The sequence below is a fragment of the Mus musculus genome, chromosome 4 (assembly GCF_000001635.26).
Source record: "Mus musculus strain C57BL/6J chromosome 4, GRCm38.p6 C57BL/6J".
Lineage (NCBI taxonomy): Eukaryota > Metazoa > Chordata > Mammalia > Rodentia > Muridae > Mus > Mus musculus.
Genome location: NC_000070.6, coordinates 113,782,967 through 113,808,600, shown reverse-complemented (window position 1 = coordinate 113,808,600; position 25,634 = coordinate 113,782,967). Strand labels below are relative to the sequence as shown.

General features: G+C 37.9%; 1 protein-coding gene across 2 annotated transcripts in view; it reads left to right on the top strand.

Annotated features, from left to right (window-relative positions):
* Nucleotides 1-25,634, top strand: part of Skint5 (selection and upkeep of intraepithelial T cells 5) — a 521,613-nt gene that overhangs the window by 190,903 nt on the left and 305,076 nt on the right. For both annotated transcript variants that reach the window (NM_001167878.1, NM_001167876.1), the window contains exons 21-22: nucleotides 3,399-3,461; nucleotides 13,025-13,087. In NM_001167878.1, coding sequence (NP_001161350.1) covers nucleotides 3,399-3,461; nucleotides 13,025-13,087 — 126 coding nt within the window. The remainder of the gene's footprint in view (nucleotides 1-3,398; nucleotides 3,462-13,024; nucleotides 13,088-25,634) is intronic.

Sequence of the window (25,634 nt, the reverse complement as noted above, 5' to 3'; positions counted from 1 at the left end):
TTTCTGCTCTTTTCTTCTTTTTCCTGTTCCTCAGTGTCCTCTCCCTGTTCAATTTTCTCTGTCTTCTCTTTCCCAGTTTTCTGCTCTGTCTTCCCAATATCTGCCCAATATAATGCTTCATTCAGCTCCAAATTATATAGTTATCATGTTTAGATCATGAGATGAATGCAAAATAAAGTTAATATTTTAACTAATCTAATGCAGAACAACTGATATCTTGATTTTTCTCTTGTTGGATTGAAGTCTTAACATAGATACAAGTACATTGTTATATATGTTTTATGTTAATACAAAAACCAACATTGTCTGGGAGATAAAGGCAACCCAATAGACAAAGAAAAAAGTTTCTTTTGTTGAGGATCAAGAACTGCAATTTATTATGATATATCTTCATGAAAATATCTTAAATAAATTCATCTCTATATGTGATGTATGTAAACCACAAAAATAAACCCCACAAGTTCATGTACATTCTTGCCAAAGTGTGTTAGGACAAGAGTGCATGCATTTAATCTAGATGTCTTCAATGAATGCAGTATGACCATCATATAAGCAGGTGTCAATGAATGTTTATGAATGTATTTATTCATATTTCTCCCTAAACTCTATTTTTTTGCTGGGGGAGCTTAGACAATGCTATTTTAAAAAGCTGGAGTTGCCTTTATATGAATTACTGAAACAAATTTAACAATGTTGATTCCTATTCAAGTTAATGATAGAGCTCTATACTGAATCATTTGTACCCATACACATGGTGCAGAGTAATATATATATAAATATATATATATATATATATATATATATATATATATATATATATATATATATATATAACGTTTAATCATCGAGGATCAATTCATTAACCTCTTACACATAATTGAATGAGAAAAAACAAATAAACTCACTGGTTCACAAAAGTTGACTTCCTTGGAGTCATTAAACATTTGTGAGTCCTCAATAATGTGGATAAATTTCTTTTGTCTACTAAGATCTATTTGGCAAGAAAACATTAGCTACTTTTAACGGTAGGCTGTGTGAGGATGATCAATCTGAAGATAGGCTATCTGTACAGCTTAAACTCAATAACGACACCTTTTCCCATGTGATATGAAAAGAAGTGCTTCCTTTATGCAACTTAAGTTGCATGTAGTCTGTGATGAGTTATGAATTATGTAATGAAGGATGATTTATCTCAGAGTTGTATGTCATTATTGAAGGATTTTGTGAGTGTGGCAATCTTTCTTCACATAGTATAAGTCAAAATGCCTCATTGATGAATCTTGACTCTTTCGGTAATATGGAGATGCACTTTAAATTCATTGCTCACTGTCTATTGAAATAGTTGGAAGTAAATCACAATGCTCATATTAGAAGAAAATATGGTAAGAAGTCATATGTCTTCACTGTTGTGGATAAAAAATTTAAAGGAGGCTTGTTGCCATTGCACAAGTAATTTTCCCACAAGGATGAAGGATGAACTAAAATCAAAACAAAAATCAAGGAAAGAGGGATTCTGCTATGCACAATACTAATTAAGGCTTTGAAGGACAAAGGGGTGGGGTAAGGTGTTGGCTTGTAATTTCACAAATATGGAAGTAGGGAACTAGTCACCAGTTGCAAAGGAGCACTCTTTTGGAATAAAACATTATAATCTACTTTTAAAATATATTCCAATAAGAGGGAATGATAACATAGGATAACAGTTCTCTAATATTTGGATCTAGCATATAGTTTAGGTTCAGTATTTGAAAGGCAAAAAAGTTATGACATTTAGGGAATAGATTGTATCTCAAATGTTGAAGTTCAGAAGATTTTAAATTAAAAAGGAGTTACTCAGAACCAGAGCTGGACACAACACGACATGGAAATTCTTAGGAAAATGTGGGTACCACAGAAATGAAGAGACAGTATATGACTATGCCTTCAACATGGGCTAAGGTAATATAAAGATATCTGCATGGATGGACTGACTCAGGAACAATGGGAACACTTAACTGTATTCAGACATGCTTCTTTATAATTATGAGAGTTTGGAGAACAATGGAAACGAATAGGCATCCAAAAATGCATTGTGTAAAGCAGATCTATTCAGTGACCAAGTTGCCATACTGTTATTAGATGTTTAGAGAATCCCAAATAGAGACATAATTTGATTCTGTGTCTGAACTTCATCATGTTTGCAGAGACCTATGGTATGTTGTGATCTCTGCAAGGTGTAAAAGTCTTTCACATCTGAATGACTTACACTGTTATTTAGGTTGAGTTTTGAAAAGAGTTAATACAATCAAGATGGGGTACATAGAGTAGAGGATAGAATAAATAGTCTGCTACGTTCACCCAAAAATGAACATGACATCTGGCATGCTCAGGAAATTTGCACTAAAATATCAAGTGCTATGTACCAGCTGAGATCACTGATCCATGAAGCCAATCAAGTGCAATGATGATACTCAGAGAGTAGGTGGCAATTCAAGGGCAATACACTGAAATCCAAATTCAGACACAATTAGACCATGCTGAAATAGAAATAACAACACGGCTTTGAAGCTTTAAGTTCCTGGGTAAAAGTTAGATGAGCAAGGAAAGTTCCTATCAAGTTTGCAAAGATTGTACTATCTCTGTAAAGACCTTCAGTGATATTTAGTTAATATTGGTCACAGCCATGAACAAAGTCATATAATATCCAGATGCAAGGCATATTGTGATAGGGATCTATATGATTGAAAATGTGAATACCTTGTAAATGAACAAGAACTTATAAAATTAAAGGCTGAGGCACAACCTATGGTGGAACAGAGATGGATACAACTGATATTTGTTCTAATATGTATCATGGTAATACACTAGGTAATCCTACACCTAGAGGACTCTGATCTTTAAATGTTTAGAGGTACAGTTTTAGGAAATATGTTTCTTTGCTAACATATCATGTACAAGCTGCTATAGGTATCTGATCTCAAATTTTCCAGTACATTTATTTTGGGAAATTTGTTCATTTGCAAAATAATAGTGAACAAGGCATCTCTAAGGAAATGGTTGTCCTAGGTATAAATCAGAGTGAAAGTCTACATTCCAGGTGTGTTTATTTTATGAGTCAAGCACATTGGTACAAAGAACATAGGTCCAAGATAGATAAACAACATATTTTTCTGACATCAGAAAATCAATTGGGGACGTAGCTGGAAGCATCACAGTGAAAAATGCAAGTTGTTTCCCTTTGTTAGCTAGGAAATAATTTGCAGTCAAAAATACCTCAATAAAATATTGAGATCTAATATATACTATGCCAAGCAGTGCTGCTCTAGACATGGTAATAGATCAACATCTTACTCAATTCCCCCCAAACTTCAATGATATAAAAATATAAGCTAATCCAATGTATTGTCTTTTTCTTACAGATACAAAAGAGTTGCTGTTGAAAATTATTCAATCAAGTATTGAAAGTTACAGTGTGGATCTAGGTATGGTCAAGGAAGTTTTCAAAGTAGAAATAAAAACAATGGTCTGTGAAAATGTGTGTAATAAGATTTAATGATATCAGTGGGATGTCCCGTGTTGTGTCCAACTCGACCAGCAAGGAAAATGCAACCACCAGTTCTTCTTAAAGCAGTTTACTCAGGCAGCTTCTCTCTTGCAATCCCCCGCACTTCGGGGTACAAGTATATCCACTCAAGCTACAACCACACCTCAACCAATCACCACAGGTCACATCACCTCACCAGGCAGGCTTGCTCAGCAAATCAGGGATTAAGAGCAAGCCATCCACCAAATATGGGCTTGTTTACTCCTGGCACAGATTTCTGTCCGGCTGGGCAGGGAGTTCGGAATGGTTTCCTACAGTCCCCGATATCACTGTATCCCTAGCTGTGATGAAAATCTGCCTCAGATGAAAGAATAAGAGTGTTTGGAAGTACAAGAAAATATGTTAATATTCAGCTTTTCTTGATCAAAGGACAAATAACATTTCGAAGTAAATGGCATTGAAATATGTGCTCGATTGATATAAGAGCTTATGTAACTTTGATTTTCCAGAAATTTTGTAATACAGTCTGGCCAAATGAAAAGGCTTATACTAAATTTAGGGGTAGTAGAAAGTTCTCAGGAGAGAGAGAGAGAGAGAGAGAGAGAGAGAGAGAGAGAGAGAGAGTGAGTTGAGTTTAATGTGTTTGATGAGAAGTCAATTGTTAAACAAGAGGTCTTATATCCATGACATGCCCATAAATGTGTGGGGCCTAGATCTTTCCCAACATTTAGGAACACAGATTCATATTCCTGTGAGACCAGAAAAGTACCATGTTGACATGTAGGGGGAAAAGATGGAGGCTTCAGGGGAAGATATTGATATATATCCTCAAAAACAATCTAAGGCTTTGCCTAATTTGCAAACACAGGACATAACTGGAATAGAGGTCCCAAATTTAAAGGAGGATCAATGGCTTAAATGCCAAGAGTCCTACCACAGCAATGGCTAACTGTTGGGTAGTGGGCACTGGGAGAAATAAAGGAAGTGGGAGAAAACACATGTCCTGCCAGAGTTTTGGTGCTCTGGGCCGCAGACACAGAAGACTGCTTCATTCTTTACAAGTGGTCCTGGGTGGGTACCTGGCTGTATAAAGCCACTGACTCCACATCAGGGGGTGGTGGACAAGGGGCAGTCCTAGGTACTAGGCTCCCAGCCTCGGAATCCAATATACCACTGAACACCACCGAAGAGCTGAGAACAGAGTGGGGGCCCTGGGGCAGCTCAACCAGTCCTGGGGACAAAGGGAGGACAGGGCAGGAGGAGAGGGGGTGTTGTCTGGTTCCCATGCAGGTGAGAGTCTTTGGTATGGTCCATGGATGGAGCAAAGGAAGGTCTCATTAGGGGAAAGCCTATCCCATCATTTAAGCACAGAAGGCCTTGATGAGCAAAGACAGTCTATGTTTTTACAGCTTTATTATAAAAAAGCAGGGAGAAAGAGTGAAGGTAGAAAGAAGGAGAGACTGTCTATGGCCACATGGATAGAGTGGGGAAGGTAGAGAAAGAAGGAGGGGTATAGATGAGAGTAAGAAAGGAGAGAGCTAAAAGAGAGCAAGGAGGGGACAAGCAGTCTGTTTTATAGTGGTCTGGGCTCTCTTGCTGATGCCAGATAACTGTGGGGAGGAACATACCTGGCTATAGTCAGGTAACTGGCGGTGGAGTCTAGCAAGAATGCCAGAAGCTTGGGACATTGTTTATGTGACTTACAGTCACAAAATTATGGAGTTGGGGGCTCTGGGGTGTCAGGCACCTGACTCTGGGAATGTGGCTCACTTATTCATTTCTTGTAGAGTTCTTGACTGGGTTGCCAGAGCAAGCCTCGTTCAACCAAAATAGACTGCCTATCACAGACCCAGTTAACTCCTAATCCTGTATTGGTAGATCATTGTCTGTAGACAAAGGAAATATGATAGGAGATTGACTATGTGTTACAAGAGGAACTGGAGACAATGTATATAGAGGATTCTGCCACTTCTTGGGAAATCCCTACATATGTTATGGAAAAATAAAAAGGAAAACTTTGAATGTTAATAGATTTTAGAGCTGAAGTGGTAAATATTAATGAATATTTTCATTACAGCCTTTTGTTTCCTTTACGTTCCTTCTTATCTAAGCAATGATTGTAATTGATTTAAAAGGCTACAAATTACTGTCCCTTTTAGTGAGCAGGAATGAGAAAGGTTTGCTTTATTGTCCCTAATTATAACAATGGTTAATCCCTGAAAAGTATTAAAGGATGAATTATTCTATAGAGAAGGTTGAAAAGTCCTTCACCATGTCAAAATCTTGTTCAAAAACCACTGGAAATACTTTGTAGATAATTTTGTCAATGCATAAGTTTTATTACCTGGATGTAAGTTTGTTGGCTGCTTCTAACACAGATACTTTAGAAAAATCTTTAAGGAAAGAGTATCCAATCCATTATACTGGCTTTGAATACAGGACATACCTCAATTCAAAGTGGCCATGCATGGGAGCTTACTTGATGTCTGTGAACAGATAAGTAAGAAACTGTACATGAGAATGTGGTGTGCATGTATAGCAATGTGTAGTAGTAAATCTCCAACACAAATATGCACCGGTAATGAAAAGACAACTAAATTAATATGAATACATGCTCTGTACTTAGATTGGGCAGATCTACCAGTCACTACACTACTATCTTCCACTAATATGAGACTTTTTAGAACCTACAGTTTCTCCAGGCTATGTGCTTCTGCTCTACGTTTCTTCTTCTTCCTCCTCTGTGTCCTTTCCCTCTTCTATTTTCTACTTCTCTCTCCTAACTTTCCACTCCACATTCCCTTTATCTGTTCAGTCATCAGCTCTCATTTATTTTACAAATTAAGCTGAGAAGGTGTACAGGAAATCACCTGAGTGCTGATTCATTCTTTGTTCTCTATTCCTCACAGGAGAAAGGAATTAATATAAAATGTAATCATTCCTGGGGTTATGCACAACTCTTCTCTATTTCTGTCCAATTAAAAGAATATTTTATTTCTGATATAATTGAACACAACTATTACTATTTTGTAATTTATAAAGTGTATGAGACCTAACACACTGTCCATCATCTTTGTTAATTAAATAGAAACTCTGTCATCTCTTCTTATCTAAAAGATTTATAATTTTACATCTGGCTATTTCTTGGTTTTAGATTGAATGCTATCTTAAAACCATAGTCTCAAAAATTTTCCCCTCAAAGTAAAAAGCCTTGGTTTGCTAGGAGACTATGTAAGTTTTTAACCCCTCCTAAAATCCAGGGACTACTGGTACTAACTGAAAATATATAGGAAGCCTAACACAGCTTCCAAAACTTAGCCTATTTATAGAGACTGCTGTTCAATTGGACAGTAATTTTCTTCAACATATTTGAGCATCCACCTTCATCCAACTGTCCAGGGTCATCTGACAGACTTAGAGAATCAAGAATATTAAGGACAGGCCTAATCTGTCTCGGGAAAATCAAGCTGTCTTAACCTGTAATTGTTTCTTTCTTTGGATCATATTATGTCTTTAGTTGAAATAAGGCAATTCTTGCCTAGTAGCTGTTTTGTGACATCTGGAGTAACTCAATCATGCTCTGTTTTTTCTTTGAATTAATAGCAGGGAAAACTGTAAGTAGCAGACTAGTCTCAACAACAACTGAATAAGTAACCTTAATCATCACATTCTGTGTACTTCTGACAGTTTTGAAAACCAACTATCTACATGAAGCAATCTGGCGTGTTTTCTGTTACTTACTCTCAGGTTATTTATGATTAAAATAACTGAAAACACCCTAACAATAAACTCATTTCCATGAATTTCTCATTTGGCTGCTTAACTCACAGGCTTAAACATCTCTGATCTGTTTATAATAACAGGAATAGAAGTACTGGGTCTAAGCCTTGTACTTCAAAATTTTAGTATCAAAGACAACCAATATTAACCATGCCCAGTCATAAATCTAAGGAACTGGGATGAAGACTCTTCATAACTTCTTCAAGCTGTATATGGATGTTGAGATATTTCTGAAAGGAGGGGAAATTGTAGGGAAATGGAAGAATTCATTAGCCTTAAAAAGGCCACACCAATGATTTTCTCTGATGTCTGTGTCATGACTGGATCTGGATGAAAAACCAAACCGTCCAGAGTTCATTCAGGTCAGTTCAACCTGTCTGATGATGAAATTCACCAAGGCTGTATATTCTGTCATATTTAAATCTCAAAAAATTCAGTATCATCAAGATACACTTTTTGTTTTATTCTCTAGAATCTAATCCCTTAGGGAGTTTCCCTCTATCATTTATGATTCATATAACTCTGGAAGGTATAAATGCCTTAATCAACATTTCCAAAAAAGAATGACAAATACTTTTCCCCAAGTTAGCATATCATTCAACTGTTAACCAGAAAAGCCTGTAGCTTGCTCTCGGTCCTAGAGGAACAATAAAACATCCAATATATTCAAAATCACACACATTTTAGCCTATTTAGGCCTTTCTGATTTGTCATGCAAGGATATTAACCCCAAATTCCTGTGGAGTCCACGTTACAGATTATGAGTCTCCCGTAGACTTTATTAAATTGACTCACAAGTCTATCCATACCTGCTATATGAGGCAGCATATCAAACCAGGATTTAAAACCAATTTCCCATGGAGCCCATGTCAGACAAAATATGATTATCCTGTAAGACATATGAGAGCAATATATCTTTATACCATTTTTAAAGCAATTTATTCAAACTTTCACTAATATGATCCTATATGAAGCAGCTAGTTTTCAATTGTTAAACTCTGTGCCTAGATCAGCTATCTTGTTATACCATCTATTTGTTGTGCTTTCTACCTTGAGGCAAAGACATATATTCAATTAATATATAATATAATATCTATCTGCAATTCTTTCTACCTGGAGCAAAAGACTTCTATTAATTAATACCTGTTCATAGCAGGAGATTATCACTGCTCTATCTGCTTGGAGTCATTCACTAATATTACCTATATAGTTCGAAACTGCAGGCGAAAATTCTGTATCAAAAGTTTATATTTGTTTCTTTTTATCAGTGAGTTAACTGGTCAAAAAATTTTGGACCTTTTTTTACCCTATACTTTATTCACAGGGAGGAGCTGCGTGTAAAAGGACAGATGCTGTATGTGTTCCTGTTTGGGGGTGAGGTGGGTAGGGTGATGAGTGAAGAATAGGGGGAAGAAAACACAGAAGGGCTTTCTCCAATATAGAAGCCTCTCTGCCATTCTCTGTAGGCCCCTCAAACACAGCCACCTTCAAATTCATCCTGCTTCACCTTATATTGCTGCACGAGCCCCATTCAGGCATTGGGGTGGGCAATGAATTTTTATTTCTAGTTTGTTGGGTTCAAATCAATACATTGGGTACCAATTTGTTCTGTTAAATCTCCAATACAAAACTACCCTGGCAATGAAAACACAACTCAATTAATATGAATACATTTTGTGTGCCTAGACTGGGCAGAACTACTGCTACACAACCATCTTCCACATGTATGAGACCCATTAGAACTTGCTGTTTCTTCAGGCTACATGTTTCTGCTCCTCTTTTCCTCTTATTCCTCTTCCTCTTTGTCCTCTCTCTCTTCCATTTTCTCCTTCTTCTCTTTCCCAACTTTCTGATCCACCTTCCCTTTATCTGCCTAATATTATGTTTCATTCTGATCCAAATTATAAAATTATCATTTTTAGGCCATGAGGTGAATGCAACATAAAATTAATATTTTAACTTACATAAGGCAGTTCAGAGCTGAGGGTGTAGGGGAAGAGCAGGGACGGAGAGAGCTGTGTCTGGCCAAAGTTCTCGTGCTCTGAATGGGTGGACACGAGAGGACTGCAGGACGGTTTCCACGTGGCCTCAGGTGGGCATCTGGCTGTGTGAAGCCACTGCCACCACACGGTGGGGGGTGGACAAGGGGCAGCCCGAGGTACCAGTTTCTGTCTCTGGCATCCCACAATGGATATGGCAGAGGAGCTGAGAACAGAACAGGGGCCCCGGGGTGACACTAGGCCCCAGAGATACTGGAAGATGGCAGAGGGAAAGGGGTGGTTTCCACGCAGGTGAGAGTCTTTAGTCCAGTCCATGGCTTGAGCACAGGAAGGCCTTCTGATGGGAGGTTAGAAGCAGCTCGTTAGAAGAAAGACTATCCCATCATCCAAGCACAGCAGGCCTTGATGAACAGAGACAGTCTAGGGTTTTAGGGCTTTATTATAGAAAGGCAGGGGAACGAGAGAAGGTGGAAAGAGAAAGAGACTGGCTATGGCCATTGGAGAGAGGGAGGAAGGGAAAGAGAGAAAGAGTTAGAGAGCAAGAAAGGTGAAGGCTTAGAGAGAGAGGTAAAATCTTAGAGAGAGAGCTTAGAGAGTGAGAAGAGAGAGCAAGGTGAGGCCAAGCAGCACCTCTTATAGTGGGCTTGTTATTTGATGTTACTAGGTAACTATGGGGAGGAGTCTACTCTGAAGGCCAGAAGCTTGGAAAATAGTCCACATGACTGCTAGCCACATGCCTCTACTGTGGGGGCTGTGGGGGTGGTAACATCAACAGGATCCAGGGGTCCAGGAGATATGAGGGAACGCCTTCCATCCCATGTAGGTGAAAAGTATCACCCATCAGGTTCTACCAGGGTTCAAGACCTCAGCTCTCCTGGAGACCAGGCTGTATGTGCATAGCCCATTGCCCCACAATGCAAAACAACAGATATGATGTAAAATCCAAGATTGTCTCAGAAGTAAAGGCAACACAATGGACAAGGGATTTTTTTTTACTGGTGTATCTTTATACAATGCTGTTATAAAAAGCTGGAGTTGCATTTACTTGAATTACTAAAACAACTTTAACAATGTTCATTCCTATTCAAGTTAATGGTAGAGATATATATTGAATCATGTGTGTGCATACCCATGGTGCAGAGTAATACATAGGTATGCAGCAATCTAACTTTTAATCATTGACGCTCAAGTCATTCATGTCTTACCCATAATTGTCTGAGAAACACCAAATAAACTCACTGATTCAACACTGTTGACTTTCTAGGAGTCACTGGCCATTTGTGTGTCCTCAATAATGTGTAAAAATTTTCTTTTGTCTACCAAGAACTGTTTTGAGAGAAAGCACTAGCTACTTTTAAAGGCAAGCTCTGTGAGGATTATCATTCTGAAGATAAACCATCTGTACAGCTTAAACTCAATAACTACACCTTTCTCATGTGGTATGAAAATAAGTGCCTTCTTTCTGTAAGATAAGTTGCATGCAGTCTTTGATGAGTTATGACTCATATAATGAAAGATGATTAATCTCAGAGATATGTGTACTTATAGAAGGATAATGTGAGTGTGGCAATCTTTCTTCACATAGCATCAGGCCAAATGCCTCATTGGTGAATCTAGAGTGTTTCAGTAATATGGAGATGCACTCCAAATGCAAGGTTCACTATCTATTGAAATAATTGTAAGTAAATCATAATGCAGAAATTTGAAGAAACTATGTTAAATGATTATATGGTTTCACTGTTGAAGACAAAGTATTCAAAGGAGGCAAGTTGGCATTCCCACAAGGAATTTCCAAGAGGAATGAAGGATGAATTAAAATCAGAACAAAAATCAAACAAAGAGGAATTCTGCTATGCACAACACTTATAAAAGCTTTGAGGGAAAAAAAGGGGTGGGGAGCGATGTTAGCTTATAATTTCACAAATATGGAAGGAGGGAACTAGTTACCAGTTGCATTGGTGCTCTCTTTTGAAAAAAAAACTTTATAACCCATGTTCAAAATATATTCAAATGAGAAGGAATAAGAACAAAGAGTAACAGTGCTCTAATATTTGGACCTAGCATGCATTTCAGGTTCAATATTGGAAAAGCAAAAAGTTATGATGTTTAGAGAATAGATTGTATGTCCAATATTGAAGTACAGAAGATTTTAAATTAAAATAGCCTTACTCAGATTCAAACTTTGAACATCAGAATATGGAAATTCTTGGGAAAATGTGGGTATCACAGAACTGGAGAGACAGTAATATCACTATTTTTTCAACATGGGCTAAGGCAATATGAAGATATTCATTTGGATGGACCAACTCATAGACACTGGGAACCCTTAACTATTTCCAGGCATGTTTCCTTATAATTATCAGAGATTGGAGAACAATAGCAAATGGATATGCATCCAAAATTATTGTGTAATAGGAACACTGTTACGTGCCCAGGATTCAATGTTGTTTATAAGTTGTTTAGAGAATCTCAAATATAGACATAATTTGATTCTGTCTCTGAACTTCATCAGATTTGCTAAGAGTGATATGATGTAATCTTTGAGATGTGGAATGGCTTTGACAGATCTGAATGATTTACACTGTTATTTAGTTTGAATTCTGAAAAGAGTCAGTGCAATCAAAATGGGATACAACAAGAAGCTAGAAAAAAATGGTCTGGTAGGTTCACCCAAAAATGAATGTCACATCTCGCATGCTAGGGACATTTTCACTAAAATATCAAATGCTATGTACCATCTGGGATTGCTGATCCATGAAGCCAACCAAGTGAAATGATGATACTCAGAGAGCAGGTGCAAATTCAAGCGCAATACTCTGAAATCCAAATTCAGATACAATTAGACCATGCTGAAATAGAAACAACAATATGGCTTTGTAGCTTTAAGTATATAAGGGAAAAGCTTCATGAGCAAGGAAAGATTCTATGTTATTTGATAAGATTATGAAATCTCTGTAGAAAACTTTACTGATATTTAATTAATATTGGTCACAGCCATGAAAAAATCATATGAGAGTCAGATGCAAATCAGGTTATGATAGGGGTCTTGGTATTTGAAAAGGTGAATACCTTCTTATTTAACAAATACTTAGACCATTAAAAGCTGAGGCACAACCTAGGGTGGAATGGAGATGGATACATCTGATATTGGTTCTATTATGTATCATGGTACTACACTAGATCATCCTATACATAGAGAACTCTGAGGTTTACAAGTTTAGAGATCCAGTTGAAGGAAATATGCTCCTTTGCAAATAGAAGGTTTTATATGTATCTTGTCTCAAAATGTCCGGTGCTTTTATTGTCGGAAATTTGTTCATTTGCAACATAAAAGTGAACAAGGCATCTCTAGGGCAATGGTTGTCAAAGGTAAAAATCAGAATGAAATTCTACATTCAAGGTGTGTTTATATTATAAGACAAGAAATACCATTGTGACAAAGAGCCTAGGTCCAAGAGAGATAAAGAACACATTTTCCTGATATCAGAAAATGAAATGAGAACCTAGCTGGAGTGAAAAGTGCAAGCTCTTTCACTTTGTTTGCTAGGAAAGAATTTGCAGTCAAAAATACCTTAATAAAATAAAGAAATCTAATATATGCTATGCTAAGCAGTGCTGCTCGAGACATGGCAATAGAGAATCATCTTACTCAATCTTCTCCCCAAAATAACTCAATGATATAAAGTAGAAGCTAATTCAATGTATGGTCTTTTGCCTACAGGGAACAAAGAGTTTCTGTTGAAAATTATTCTATCAAGTATCCAAAGTTCCAGTGTGGATCTAGGTATGGTCAGTGAAGATTTCAAAGTAGAATTAAAACCCATGGTCTATGAAAATGTGTGTAAATAAATATTAATGGTATTAATTGTATTTCCTTGATGCCACTGTACCCCTAGATGCATTGAAATTCTTCTACAGATAAAAGTGCAAGAGTGTTTGAAGTATAAGAAAAGAAGCCAGGTGTGGTGGCACATGCCTTTAATCCCAGCACTCAGGAGGCAGAGGCAGGTGGATTTCTGAGTCTGAGGCCAGCCTAGTCTACAAAGTGAGTTCCAGGGCAGCCAGGGCTACATAGGGAAATCCTGTCTCAAAACAAAAACAAAAACAAAAACAAAAACAAAACAAAAAAAGAAAAACAAAAACAAAATCAAAACCACAAACAGAAAACAAAACAAAACAGAAAACAAAAAACCAAACAAAAATGTTAATTTTCAAAATAAATGGCATTGAAATAGGAGGCTTGATTAAAATAGGAGCTTATGAAACTTGATTTCCCAGAAATTTTTTAATACAGCCTGGCCAAATTAAAACATTTATACCAAGCTAATAGGTAGTAGAAAGTTGTCAGGTATGAAAAAATCAAGTGTTGAGTTTATTGTGTGTGAGCAAAAATTAAGTCTCAAATTTGAGGTCCTATATTCATGACATGCCTACATATGTATAGGGATTAGGTCTTTCCCAAAATTTGGTTACAGAGATTTACATTCTTGTAAGACAAGATTCTTACCCTGAGGAAATGTAGGGGAAATGATAGAGTCTTCATGGGAAGATATTCCTATATATCCTCAAAAACTACCAAAGGCTTTGCCTATTTTAGAAACGTAGCATATAACTGGAACAGAGATACCAAATTTAAAGAGGAGCAAGGGATTAAATGCCTAGATTCCTATCACAGAAATGGTTAACTCCCAAGATTGTATTAGTAGATAAATGTCTGTAGATAAAAGAAACTTGATAGGAGATTGACTATGTATTACAAGAGAAATTGGAGACAAAGTATATAGAGGATTCTGCCACCTCATGGGAAAACACTGCACATGTTATGAAAAATGAAAAGGAAAAATTTGAATGCTGATTTTAGAGCTGAAGTGATAAATATTAATGAATAATCCCATTCCCTTCTTTTGTTTCCTTTACCTTCTTTCTGTTAGCAATTATTGCAATTGACTTAAAAGGCTCCAATTTACTGTCCCATTTAGTGAGACAAAAGAGAAAAATTGCTTTATTGTCCCTAATTATAACAATGATTAATCCATGAAAATAATTAAAAGATTGCTTCTCCTCTTGGGAAGTTTTAAAAGTCCTTCACCCTGTCAAAATCTTGTTTAAAAAAAAAAACTGGAAATACTTTGTAGATAATTTTGTCAATGCATAAGTTTTCATTACCCAGATGGAAGTTTGTTGGGTGCTTCTAACACAGATACTTTAGAAAAATCTTTAAGGAAAGGGTATACAATTCATTTTGCTGACTTTGAATGAAGGGTATACACCAATTCAAAGTGGCCATGCACTGGAGAGTATTTGATGTCTCTGAACATGTAAATAAGCCACTGTACATGAGAATATTGTATGCATGAATAGTAATGTGTTCAATTAAATCTCCAACTCAAATATGCCCAGTTAATGAAAAGAAGCTCAATTTTATATGAATAGATGTGTTGTGCTTAGATTGGATGAATCTACCACTACACTATCACCCTCCCCATCTATGAGACCCTTTAGACCTTGTGTTTTCTCCAGGTCATGTGTGTTTGTTCTGTATTTCTTCTTTTTCCTCATCCTTTACATCGTCTCCCTCTTCCATTTTCTCCATCTCGTCTCTCCTATGTTTCCAATCCACCTTCCCTTTATCTGCTTATTCGTAAGCTCTCCTATATATCACAAATTAAGCTGGGAAAGTTTACTAGAAATCACCTGAGTACTGACTCATTCCTTGTTCACAACCCCTCATAGGACAAAGGAATTAACATCAAATATAATCAGTCCCAGGGCTATCCACAACACTTCCTCATTTCTGTCAAATTAGAAGACTATTTTATTCCAGATATAATTGAACACAACTATTACTATTTTGTAAGTTATAAAGTACATGAGATATAATACCCAGTCCATCACCTTTGTTAATTAAATAGAAACTCTCTCAACTAGTCTTACTTAAAAGACTTATAATTCTACATTCGGTTATGTTTTGACTTTATATTGAATGCAACCTTAAAATCATCCTCTGAAATCTTTTGCTCTCAATGTAAAAAGCCTGGATTGGCTAAGACATTATGTAATTTTTTCAACTGCATCAGAAATCCAAGAATGAATGATATTAATTGAAAATATAAAGGAAGAATAACACAGCTTCAGACTTTAGCCAATTTATAGACACTGCTGATCACTTGGACAGTCACTTATTTCAACACTTTATACCATCATTCTTCAGACTACTGGCTGGTTCATCATCCTTTCTGTCTAACTAGGAGACTATTTTATCTCAGATATAATTGAACAGAACTATTACTATTTTGTAATTTATAAAGTACAAGAGACCTAACACCAAGTCCATCATCTTTATTAGTTAAATAGAACCTCTGTCTTCAATTCTCATTTAAAGACTTAAAATTCCTTATCTGGCTGTATCTTGGCTTTAGATTCAATGCCATCTGAAAACCATCCTCTCAAAATTGTTCCTCTCAAGGTAAAAAGCCTGGGTTGTATAGGATACTATGTAGATTTTCAACCCGCAAAGAAATGCAAGAACAAATGATATTAACTGAAAATATATAGGAAGCCTAACACAGTTTCCAAAACTTAGCCTATTTATAAAGACTGCTGATCACTTGGACAGTCCCTTACTTCAATACTTTGGAGCATCTATCTTCAGCCTACTGTCCAGGTTCATCTGACAGACTTACAGAAACAAGAATAGTAAGGACAAGCCTACTCTGCCTTGGCATAATCAAGCTGTCTTAACCTGTAATTGTGTCTTTCTTTATACAGTGCTATATCTATAGATGAAATGAGGCAATTTTTGCCTAGTGGCTATTTCATCAAAACTGGAGTAACTCAATGATGCTCTGATTTTTCTTTCAATCCACGATAGGGAAAACTGTCAGCACCAGACTAGTAGTAGTCTAACATCAGGAGATGAGGCAGAACATTTCGGCATATCTGATGATGTAAATCATCAAGGCTGTATATTTTGTCATATATAAATCTCAAAATTTTTTTAATATCCTCAAGGTAACTTTTTTTGTTCTATTCTCTAGAATCTAGTAATTCAAGGAGTCTCCCTCTTTCAATTATTACCCATATAACTCTGGAAGTTTTAAATACCTAATCACCTTTTCCAAAAAAACAAAGACAAAACCTCTTCCAAGAATCACCATATACTTTAAACCAGTAACCAGAAAAACCTGTAGCTTCTGATCTGACAAAGGACCTATAAAACAACCACAATACTCAAAATCATGCAATGTTTAGCCTCTTTAGGACTTTCTAATTTGTCATGTCAGTGTATTAACCCCATATTTCTGTGGAGTCCATGTTAGAGAATATGAGTCTCCTGCAGACTTTATTAAATTGATTCACACATCTATTTATACCTGCTTATAAGAGGCAGCTTGCCTTGCAGAAGCTTTGCAGTTTCATGAGGTCCCATTTGTCAATCCTCGATCTTAAAGCACAAGCCATTGCTGTCCTATTCAGGAATTTTTTCCGTTCCCATATCTTCGAGACTTTTCCCCACTTTCTCCTCTATAAGTTTCAGTGTCTCTGGTTTTATGTGGAGTTCCTTGATCCACTTAGATTTGACCTTAGTACAAGGAGAGAGGAATGGGCCGATTTGCATTTTTCTACATGATAACAACCACTTGTGCCAGCACCATTTGTTAAAAATGCTGTCTTTCTTCCACTGGATGGTTTTAGCTCCCTTGTCTAAGATCAAGTGACCATAGGTGTGTGGGTTCATTTCTGGGTCTTCAATTCTATTCCATTGGTCTACTTGTCTGTATCACAATTGCTCTGTAGTAAAGCTTTAGGTCAGGAATGGTGATTCCACCAGAGGTACTTTTATCCTTGAGAAGAGCTTTTGCTATCCTAGGTTTTTTGTTATTCCAGATGAATTTGCAGATTGCTCTTTCTAATTCGTTGAAGAATTGATTTGGAATTTTGATGGGGATTGCATTGAATCTGTAGATTGCTTTTGGCAAGATACCCATTTTTCCCATTTTTTATTAGGTATTTAGCTCATTTACATTTCCAATGCTATACCAAAAGTCCCCCATACCCACCCACCCCCACTCCCCTACCCACCCACTCCCCCTTTTTGGCCCTGTACTGGGGCATATAAAGTTTGCAAGTCCAATGGGACTCTCTTTCCAGTGATGGCCAACTAGACCATCTTTTGATACATATGCAGCTAGAGTCAAGAGCTCCGGGGTACTGGTTAGTTCATAATGTTGTTCCACCTATAGGGTTGCAGATCCCATTAGCTCCTTGGCTACTTTCTCTAGCTCCTCCATTGGGAGCCCTGTGATCCATCCATTAGCTGACTGTGAGCATCCACTTCTGTGTTTGCTAGGCCCCGGCATAGTCTCACAAGAGACAGCTACATCTGGGTCCTTTCAATAAAATCTTGCTAGTGTATGCAATGGTGTCAGCGTTTGGATGCTGATTATGGGGTGGATTCCTGGATATGGCAGTCTCTACATGGTCCATCCTTTCATCTCAGCTCCAAACTTTGTCTCTGTAACTCCTTCCATGGATGTTTTGTTCCCAATTCTAAGGAGGGGCATAGTGTCCACACTTCAGTCTTCATTCTTCTTGAGTTTCATGTGTTTAGGAAATTGTATCTTATATCTTGGGTATCCTAGTTTTGGGGCTAATATCCACTTATCAGTGAGTACATATTGTGTGAGTTCCTTTGTGAATGTGTTACCTCACTCAGGATGATGCCCTCCAGGTCCATTCTTTTGGCTAGGAATTTCATAAATTCATTCTTTTTAATAGCTGAGTAGTACTCCATTGTGTAGATGTACCACATTTTCTGTATCCATTCCTCTGTTGAGGGGCATGTGGGTTCTTTCCAGCTTCTGGCTATTATAATTAAGGCTGCTATGAACATAGTGGAGCATGTGTCCTTCTTACCAGTTGGCGCATCTTCTGGATATATGCCCAGGAGAGGTATTGCTGGATCCTCAGGTAGTACTATGTCCAATTTTCTGAGGAACCGCCAGACTGATTTCCAGAGTGGTTGTACAAGCCTGCAATCCCACCAACAATGGAGGAGTGTTCCTCTTTCTCCACATCCACGCCAGCATCTGCTGTCACCTGAATTTTTGATTTTAGCCATTCTGACTGGTGTGAGGTGAAACCTCAGGGCTGTTTTGATTTGCATTTCCCTGATGATTAAGGATGTTGAACATTTTTTCAGATGCTTCTCTGCCATTTGGTATTCCTCAGGTGAGAATTCTTTGTTCAGTTCTGAGCCCCATTTTTTAATGGGGTTATTTGATTATCTGAAGTCCACCTTCTTGAGTTCTTTATATATGTTGGATATTAGTCCCCGATCTGATTTAGGATAGGTAAAGATCGTTTCCCAATCTGATGGTGGTCTTTTTGTCTTACTGATGGTGTCTTTTGCCTTGCAGAAACTTTGGAGTTTCATTAGGTCCCATTTGTCAATTCTCGATCTTACAGTACAAGCCATTGCTGTTCTGTTCAGGAATTTTTCCCTTGTGCCCATATCTTCAAGGCTTTTCCCCACTTTCTCCTCTACAATTTTCATTGTCTCTGGTTTTATGTGAAGTTCCTTTATCCACTTAGATTTGACCTTAGTACAAGGAGATAAGTATGGATCTATTCGCATTCTTCTACATGATAACAACCAGTTGTGCCAGCACCAATTGTTGAAAATGCTATCTTTCTTCCACTGGATGGTTTTAGCTCCCTTGTCGAAGATCAAGTGACCATAAGTGTGTGGGTTCATTTCTGGGTCTTCAATTCTATTCCATTGGCCTACTTGTCTGTATCACAATTGCTCTGTAGTAAAGCTTTAGGTCAGGCATGGTGATTCCACCAGAGGTACTTTTATCCTTGAGAAGAGCTTTTGCTATCCTAGGTTTTTTGTTATTCCAGATGAATTTACCGATTGCTCTTTCTAATTCGTTGAAGAATTGAGTTGGAATTTTGATGGGGATTGCATTGAATCTGTAGATTGCTTTAGGCAAGATAGCCATTTTTACAATGTTGATCCTGCCAATCCATGAGTATGGGAGATCTTTCCATCTTCTGAGATCTTCTTTAATTTCTTTCTTCAGAGATTTGAAGTTTTTATCATACAGATCTTTCACTTCCTTAGAGTCATGCCAAGATATTTTATATTATTTGTGACTATTGAGAAGGATGTTGTTTCCCTAATTTCGTTCTCAGCTTGTTTATTCTTTGTATAGAGAAAGGCCATTGACTTGTTTGAGTTTATCTTATATCCAGCTACTTCACCGAAGCTGTTTTTCAGGTTTAGGAGTTCTGTGGTAGAATTTTTAGGGTCACTTATATATACTATCATATAATCTGCAAAAAGTGATATTTTGACTTCCTCTTTTCCAATTTGTATCCCCTTGATCTCCTTTTGTTGTCGAATTGCTCTGGCTAATACTTCAAGTACTATGTTGAAAAGGTAGGGAGAAAGTGGGCAGCCTTGTCTAGTCCCTGATTTTAGTGGGATTGCTTCCAGCTTCTCTCCATTTACTTTGATGTTGGCTACTGGTTTGCTGTAGATTACTTTTATCATGTTTAGGTGTGGGCCTTGAATTCCTGATCTTTCCAAAACTTTTATCATGAATGGGTGTTGGATCTTGTCAAATGCTTTTTCTGCATCTAACGAGATGATCATGTGGTTTTTGTCTTTGAGTTTGTTTATATAATGGATTACATTGATGGATTTTCGTATATTAAACCATCCCTGCATCCCTGGAATAAAACCTACTTGGTCAGGATGGATGATTGCTTCAAAATGTTCTTGGATTCGGTTAGCGAGAATTTTATTGAGGATTTTTGCATCGATATTCATAAGAGAAATTGGTCTGAAGTTCTCTATCTTTGTTGGGTCTTTCTGTGGTTTAGGTATCATAGTAATTAATAGTGGCTTCATAAAATGAGTTGGGTAGAGTACCTTCTACTTCTATTTTGTGAAATAGTTTGTGCACAACTGGAATTAGATCTTCTTTGAAGGTCTGATAGAACTCTTCACTAAACCCGTCTGGTCCTGGGCTTTTTTTGGCTGGGAGACTATTAATAACTGCTTCTATTTCTTTAGGTGATATGGGACTGTTTAGATGGTCAACTTGATCCTGATTAAACTTTGTTACCTGGTATCTGTCCAGAAAGTTTTCCATTTCGTCCAGGTTTTCCAGTTTTGTTGAGTATAGCCTTTTGTAGAAGGATCTGATGGTGTTTTGGATTTTTTCAGGATCTGTTATTATGTCTCCCTTTTCATTTCTGATTTTGTTAATTAGGATTTTGTCGCTGTGTCCTTTAGTGAGTCTAGCTAAGGGTTTATCTATCTTGTTGGTTTTCTCAAAGAACCAACTCCTCGTTTGGTTAATTCTTTGAATAGTTCTTCTTGTTTCCACTTGGTTGATTTTGCCCCTGAGTTTGATTATTTTCTGCCGTCTACTCCTCTTGGGTGAATTTGCTTCCTTTTTTTCTAGAGCTTTTAGATGTGTTGTCAGGCTGCTAGTATGTGCTCTCTCCCGTTTCTTCTTGAAGGCACTCAGAGCTATGAGTTTCCCTCTTAGAAATGCTTTCATTGTGTCCCATAGGTTTGGGTACGTTGTGGCTTCATTTTCATTAAACTCTAAAAAGTCTTTAATTTCTTTCTTTATTCCTTCCTTGACCAAGGTATCATTGAGAAGAGTGTTGTTCAGTTTCCACGTGAATGTTGGCTTTCCATTATTTATGTTGTTATTGAAGATCAGTCTTAGGCCATGGTGGTCTGATGGGATACATGGGACAATTTCAATATTTTTGTATCTGTTGAGGCCTGTTTTGTGACCAATTATATGTTCAATTTTGGAGAAGGTACCATGAGGTGCTGAGAAGAAGGTATATCCTTTTGTTTTAGGATAAAATGTTCTGTAGATATCTGTCATGTCCATTTGTTTCATAACTTCTGTTAGTTTCACTGTGTCCCTGTTTAGTTTCTGTTTCCACGATCTGTCCATTGATGAAAGTGGTGTGTTGAAGTCTCCCACTATTATTGTGTGAGGTGCAACGTGTGCTTTGAGCTTTACTAAAGTGTCTTTAATGAATGTGGCTGCCCTTGCATTTGGAGTGTAGATATTCAGAATTGTGTGTTCCTCTTGGAGGATTTTACCTTTGATGAGTATGAATGTTCCTCCTTGTCTTTTTTGATAACTTTAGGTTGGAAGTCAATTTTATCTGATATTAAAATGGCTACTCCAGCTTTTTTCTTCAGACCTTTTGCTTGGAAAACTGTTTTCCAGCCTTTCACTCTGAGGTAGTGTCTGTCTTTTTCCCTGAGATGGGTTTCCTGTAAGAAGCAGAATGTTGGGTCCTGTTTGTGTAGCCAGTCTGTTAGTCTACATCTTTTTATTGGGGAGTTGAGAACATTGATATTAAGAGATATTAAGGAAAAGTAATTGTTGCTTCCTGTTATTTTTGTTGTTAAAGTTGGCATTCTGTTCTTTTGGCTGTCTTCTTTTAGTTTTGTAGAGGGATTATCTTCTTGTTTTTTCTAGGGCGTGGTTGTATTGGTTTTTTTCTGTTATTATCATTTGAAGGGCTGGATTCGTGGAGAGATAATGGGTGAATTTAGTTTTGTCGTGGAATACTTTGGTTTCTCCATCTATGGTAATTGAGAGTTTGGCTGGGTATAGTAGTCTGGGCTGGAATTTGTGTTCTCTTAGTGTCTGTATAACATCTGTCCAGGCTCTTCTGGCTTCATAGTCTCTGGTGAAAAATCTGGTGTAATTCTGATAGGCTTGCTTTTATATGTTACTTGACCTTTTTCCCTTACTGCTTTTAGTATTCTATCTTTATTTAATGCATTTGACGTTCTGATTATTATGTGTCGGGAGGAATTTCTTTTCTGGTCCAGTCTATTTGGAGTTCTGTAGGCTTCTTGTATGTTCATGGGCATCTCTTTCTTTAGATTTGGGAAGTTTTCTTCAATAATTTTGTTGAAGATGTTTGCTGGTCCTTTGAGTTGAAAATCTTCATTCTCATCCACTCCTATAATGCGTAGGTTTGGTCTTCTCATTGTGTCTTGGATTTCCTGGATTTTTTGAGTTAGGATCTTTTTGAATTTTCCATTTTCTTTGATTGTTGTGCTGATGTTCTCTATGGAATCTTCTGCACCTGAGATTCTCTCTTCCATCTCTTGTATTCTGTTGCTGATGCTGGCATCTATGGTTCCAGATTTCTTTCCTAGGGTTTCTATCTCCAGTGTTGCATCACTTTGGGTTTTCTTTATTGTGTCTACTTCCCTTTTTAGGTCTAGTATGGTTTTGTTCATTTCTATCACCTGTTTTGATGTGTTTTCCTGTTTTTCTATAAGGACTTCTACCTGTTTGGTTGTGTTTTCCTGTTTTTCTTTAAGGACTTGTAACTCTTTAGCAGTGTTCTCCTGTATTTCTTTAAGTCAGTTATTAAATTCCTTCTTTATGTCCTCTACCATCATCATGAGATATGCTTTTAAATCCAGGTCTATCTCTTCAGGTGTGTTAGGATGTCCTGGACTGGGCAAAGTGGGAGTGCTGGGTTCTGATGATGGTGAGTGGTCTTGGTTCCTATTAGTAGGATTCTTACGTTTACCTTTCGCCATCTGGCAATCTCTGGAGTTAGTTGTTATAGTTGTCTTTGTTTAGAGATTGTTCCTCTGTTGATTTTGTTACCCTCTATCAGCAGACGTGGGAGACTAGCTCTCTCCTCTGAGTTTCAGTGGTCTGAGCAGTCTCTGCAGGCAAGCTCTCCTCTTTCAGGGAAGGTGCACAGTTATCTGGTGTTTGGACCTCCTCCTGGCTGAAGATGAAGGCCCAAAACAGGATCTTTCCCAGAAGCTGTGTTGCTTTGGCCAGGAAGGTGGCCGGTTGTCTGGAGCCGAATATGGTGCTGCCTCAGAAGCTCTGTGGCTCTCACCTGCCCCAGAAATGGCTGGCCTCTGTATTCCACACTGTCACCCGTGCAGCTTGCCCTCCGCAGAGTCCTGGAGCCAAGGAGACTCCCGCCGCCGGGGCCTGAGGCACAAACCTTTCAGGCTGGTGGATCCCTGTGCACTCACCAGGAAGGTGGTCGGTTGTCAGGAAGGTGGCAGTTTGTCTGGAGCCGAAGATGGTGCCGCCTCAGAAGTCTGTGACTCTCGCCTGTCCCAGAAACAGCTGGCCTCTGTATTCCACACCATCACCCGTGCAGCCTGCCCTCCGCAGAGTCCTGGAGCCAAGGAGACTCCCGCCGCCGGGGCCTGAGGCACAAACCTCTCCAAGACACCCATTTTTACAATGTTGATCCTGCCAATCCATGAGCATGGGAGATCTTTCCATCTTCTGAGATCTTCTTTAATTTTTTTCTTCAGGGACTTGAAGTTTTTATCATACAGATCTTTCACTTCCTTAGTTAGAGTCACGCCAAGATATTTTATATCATTTGTGACTATTGAGAAGGGTGTTGTTTCCCTAATTTCTTTCTGCAAGGCTAAAGACACCGTCAATAAGACAAAAGGACCACCAACAGATTGGGAAAGGATCTTTACCTATCTTAAATCAGATAGGGGACTAATATCCAATATATATAAAGAACTCAAGAGGGTGGACTCTAGAAAATCAAATAGCCCCCTTAAAAGATGGGGCTCAGAGCTGAACAAAGAATTCTCACCCAAGGAATACTGAACGGCTGAGACACACCGGAAAAAATGTTCAACATCCTTATACATCAGAGAAATGCAAATCAAAACAACCCTGAGATTCCATCTCACACCAGTCAGAATGGCTAAGATCAAAAATTCAGGTGACAGCAGATGCTGGCAAGGATGTGGAGAAAGAGGAACACTCCTCCATTGTTGGTGGGATTGCAAGCTTGTACAACCACTCTGGAAATCAGTCTGGCGGTTCCTCTGAAAATTGGACATAGTACTACCGGAGGATCCCGCAATACCTCTCCTGGGCATATATCCAGAAGATGTCCCAACCGGTAAGAAGGACACATGCTCCACTATGTTCATAGCAGCCTTATTTATAATAGCCAGAAGCTGGAAAGAATCCAGATGTCCCTCAACAGAGGAATGGATACAAAAAATGTGGTACATTTACACAATGTAGTACTACTCAGCTATTAAAAAGAATGAATTCACGAAATTCCTAGGTAAATGGTTCAACCTGGAGGGCATCATCCTGAGTGAGGTAACCCAATCAAAAAAGAACTCAAATGAAATGTACTCACTGATAAGTGGATATTAACCCATAAACTTAGTATAGCGAGATATAAGGTACAATATGTAAAACATATGAAACTGAAGAAGAACCAAGACCAAAGTGTGGACACTTTGCTCATTCTTAGAATTGGAAACAATCACCCATGGAAGGAGTTACAGAGACAAAGTTTGGAGCTGAGACAAAAGGATGGTCCATCTAGAGACTGCCATATCCAGGGATCCATCCCATAATTAGCCTCCAAATGATGACACCGTTGCATACACTAGCAAGCCTTTGTTACAAGGACCTTGATATATCTGTCCCTTGTGAGACTAGGACTGGGCCTAGCAAACACTGAAGTGGATGCTCACAGTCAGCTAATGGATGGATCACAGGGCCTTCAATGGAGGAGTTAGAGAAAGTATCCAAGGAGCTAAAGAGATCTGCAACCCTATCGGAGGAACAACATTATGAACTAACCAGTACCCCAGAGCTCTTGACTCTAGCTGCATATGTATCAAAAGATGACCTAGTCGGCCATCACTGGAAAGAGAGGCCCATTGGTCAGGCAAACATTATATGCCCCAGTACAGGGGAACACCAGGGCCAAGAAATAGGACTGGGTGGGTAGGAGAGTCGGGGGGGGGGCTTTTGGGATAACATTGGAAATGTAATTGAAGAAAATACGTAATAAAAAAAAAGAAAAAAAAAAGAAATGACAAAAAAAAAAAAAAGAGGCAGCTTGTCAAAACAGGACTTAAACCCAAAGTTCCCATGGAGCCCACATAAGACATAAGATATGAGTATCCATCCTATAAGACTTATTAGAGCAATACATTGTTATACCATTTTTAAAGCAATTATTTCAAATTTTCACTAATATTTCCCAATAGGAAGAAACTAAATTTTAATTGTTAAACTTTATTTGTAGAGCAGCCATCATGTTATACCATCTATTTTTTGTGCTCTCTACATTGAGCCACAGAAATTTATTCAATTAATAAATATTATAATATCTATCTGTTATGCTCTCTACCTGGAACCACAGACTTCTATTAATTAATACCTGTACATAGCAGGTGATTATCACTGCTCTCTCTACTTGGAGTCAGTGACTAATATTCCCTATCTAGT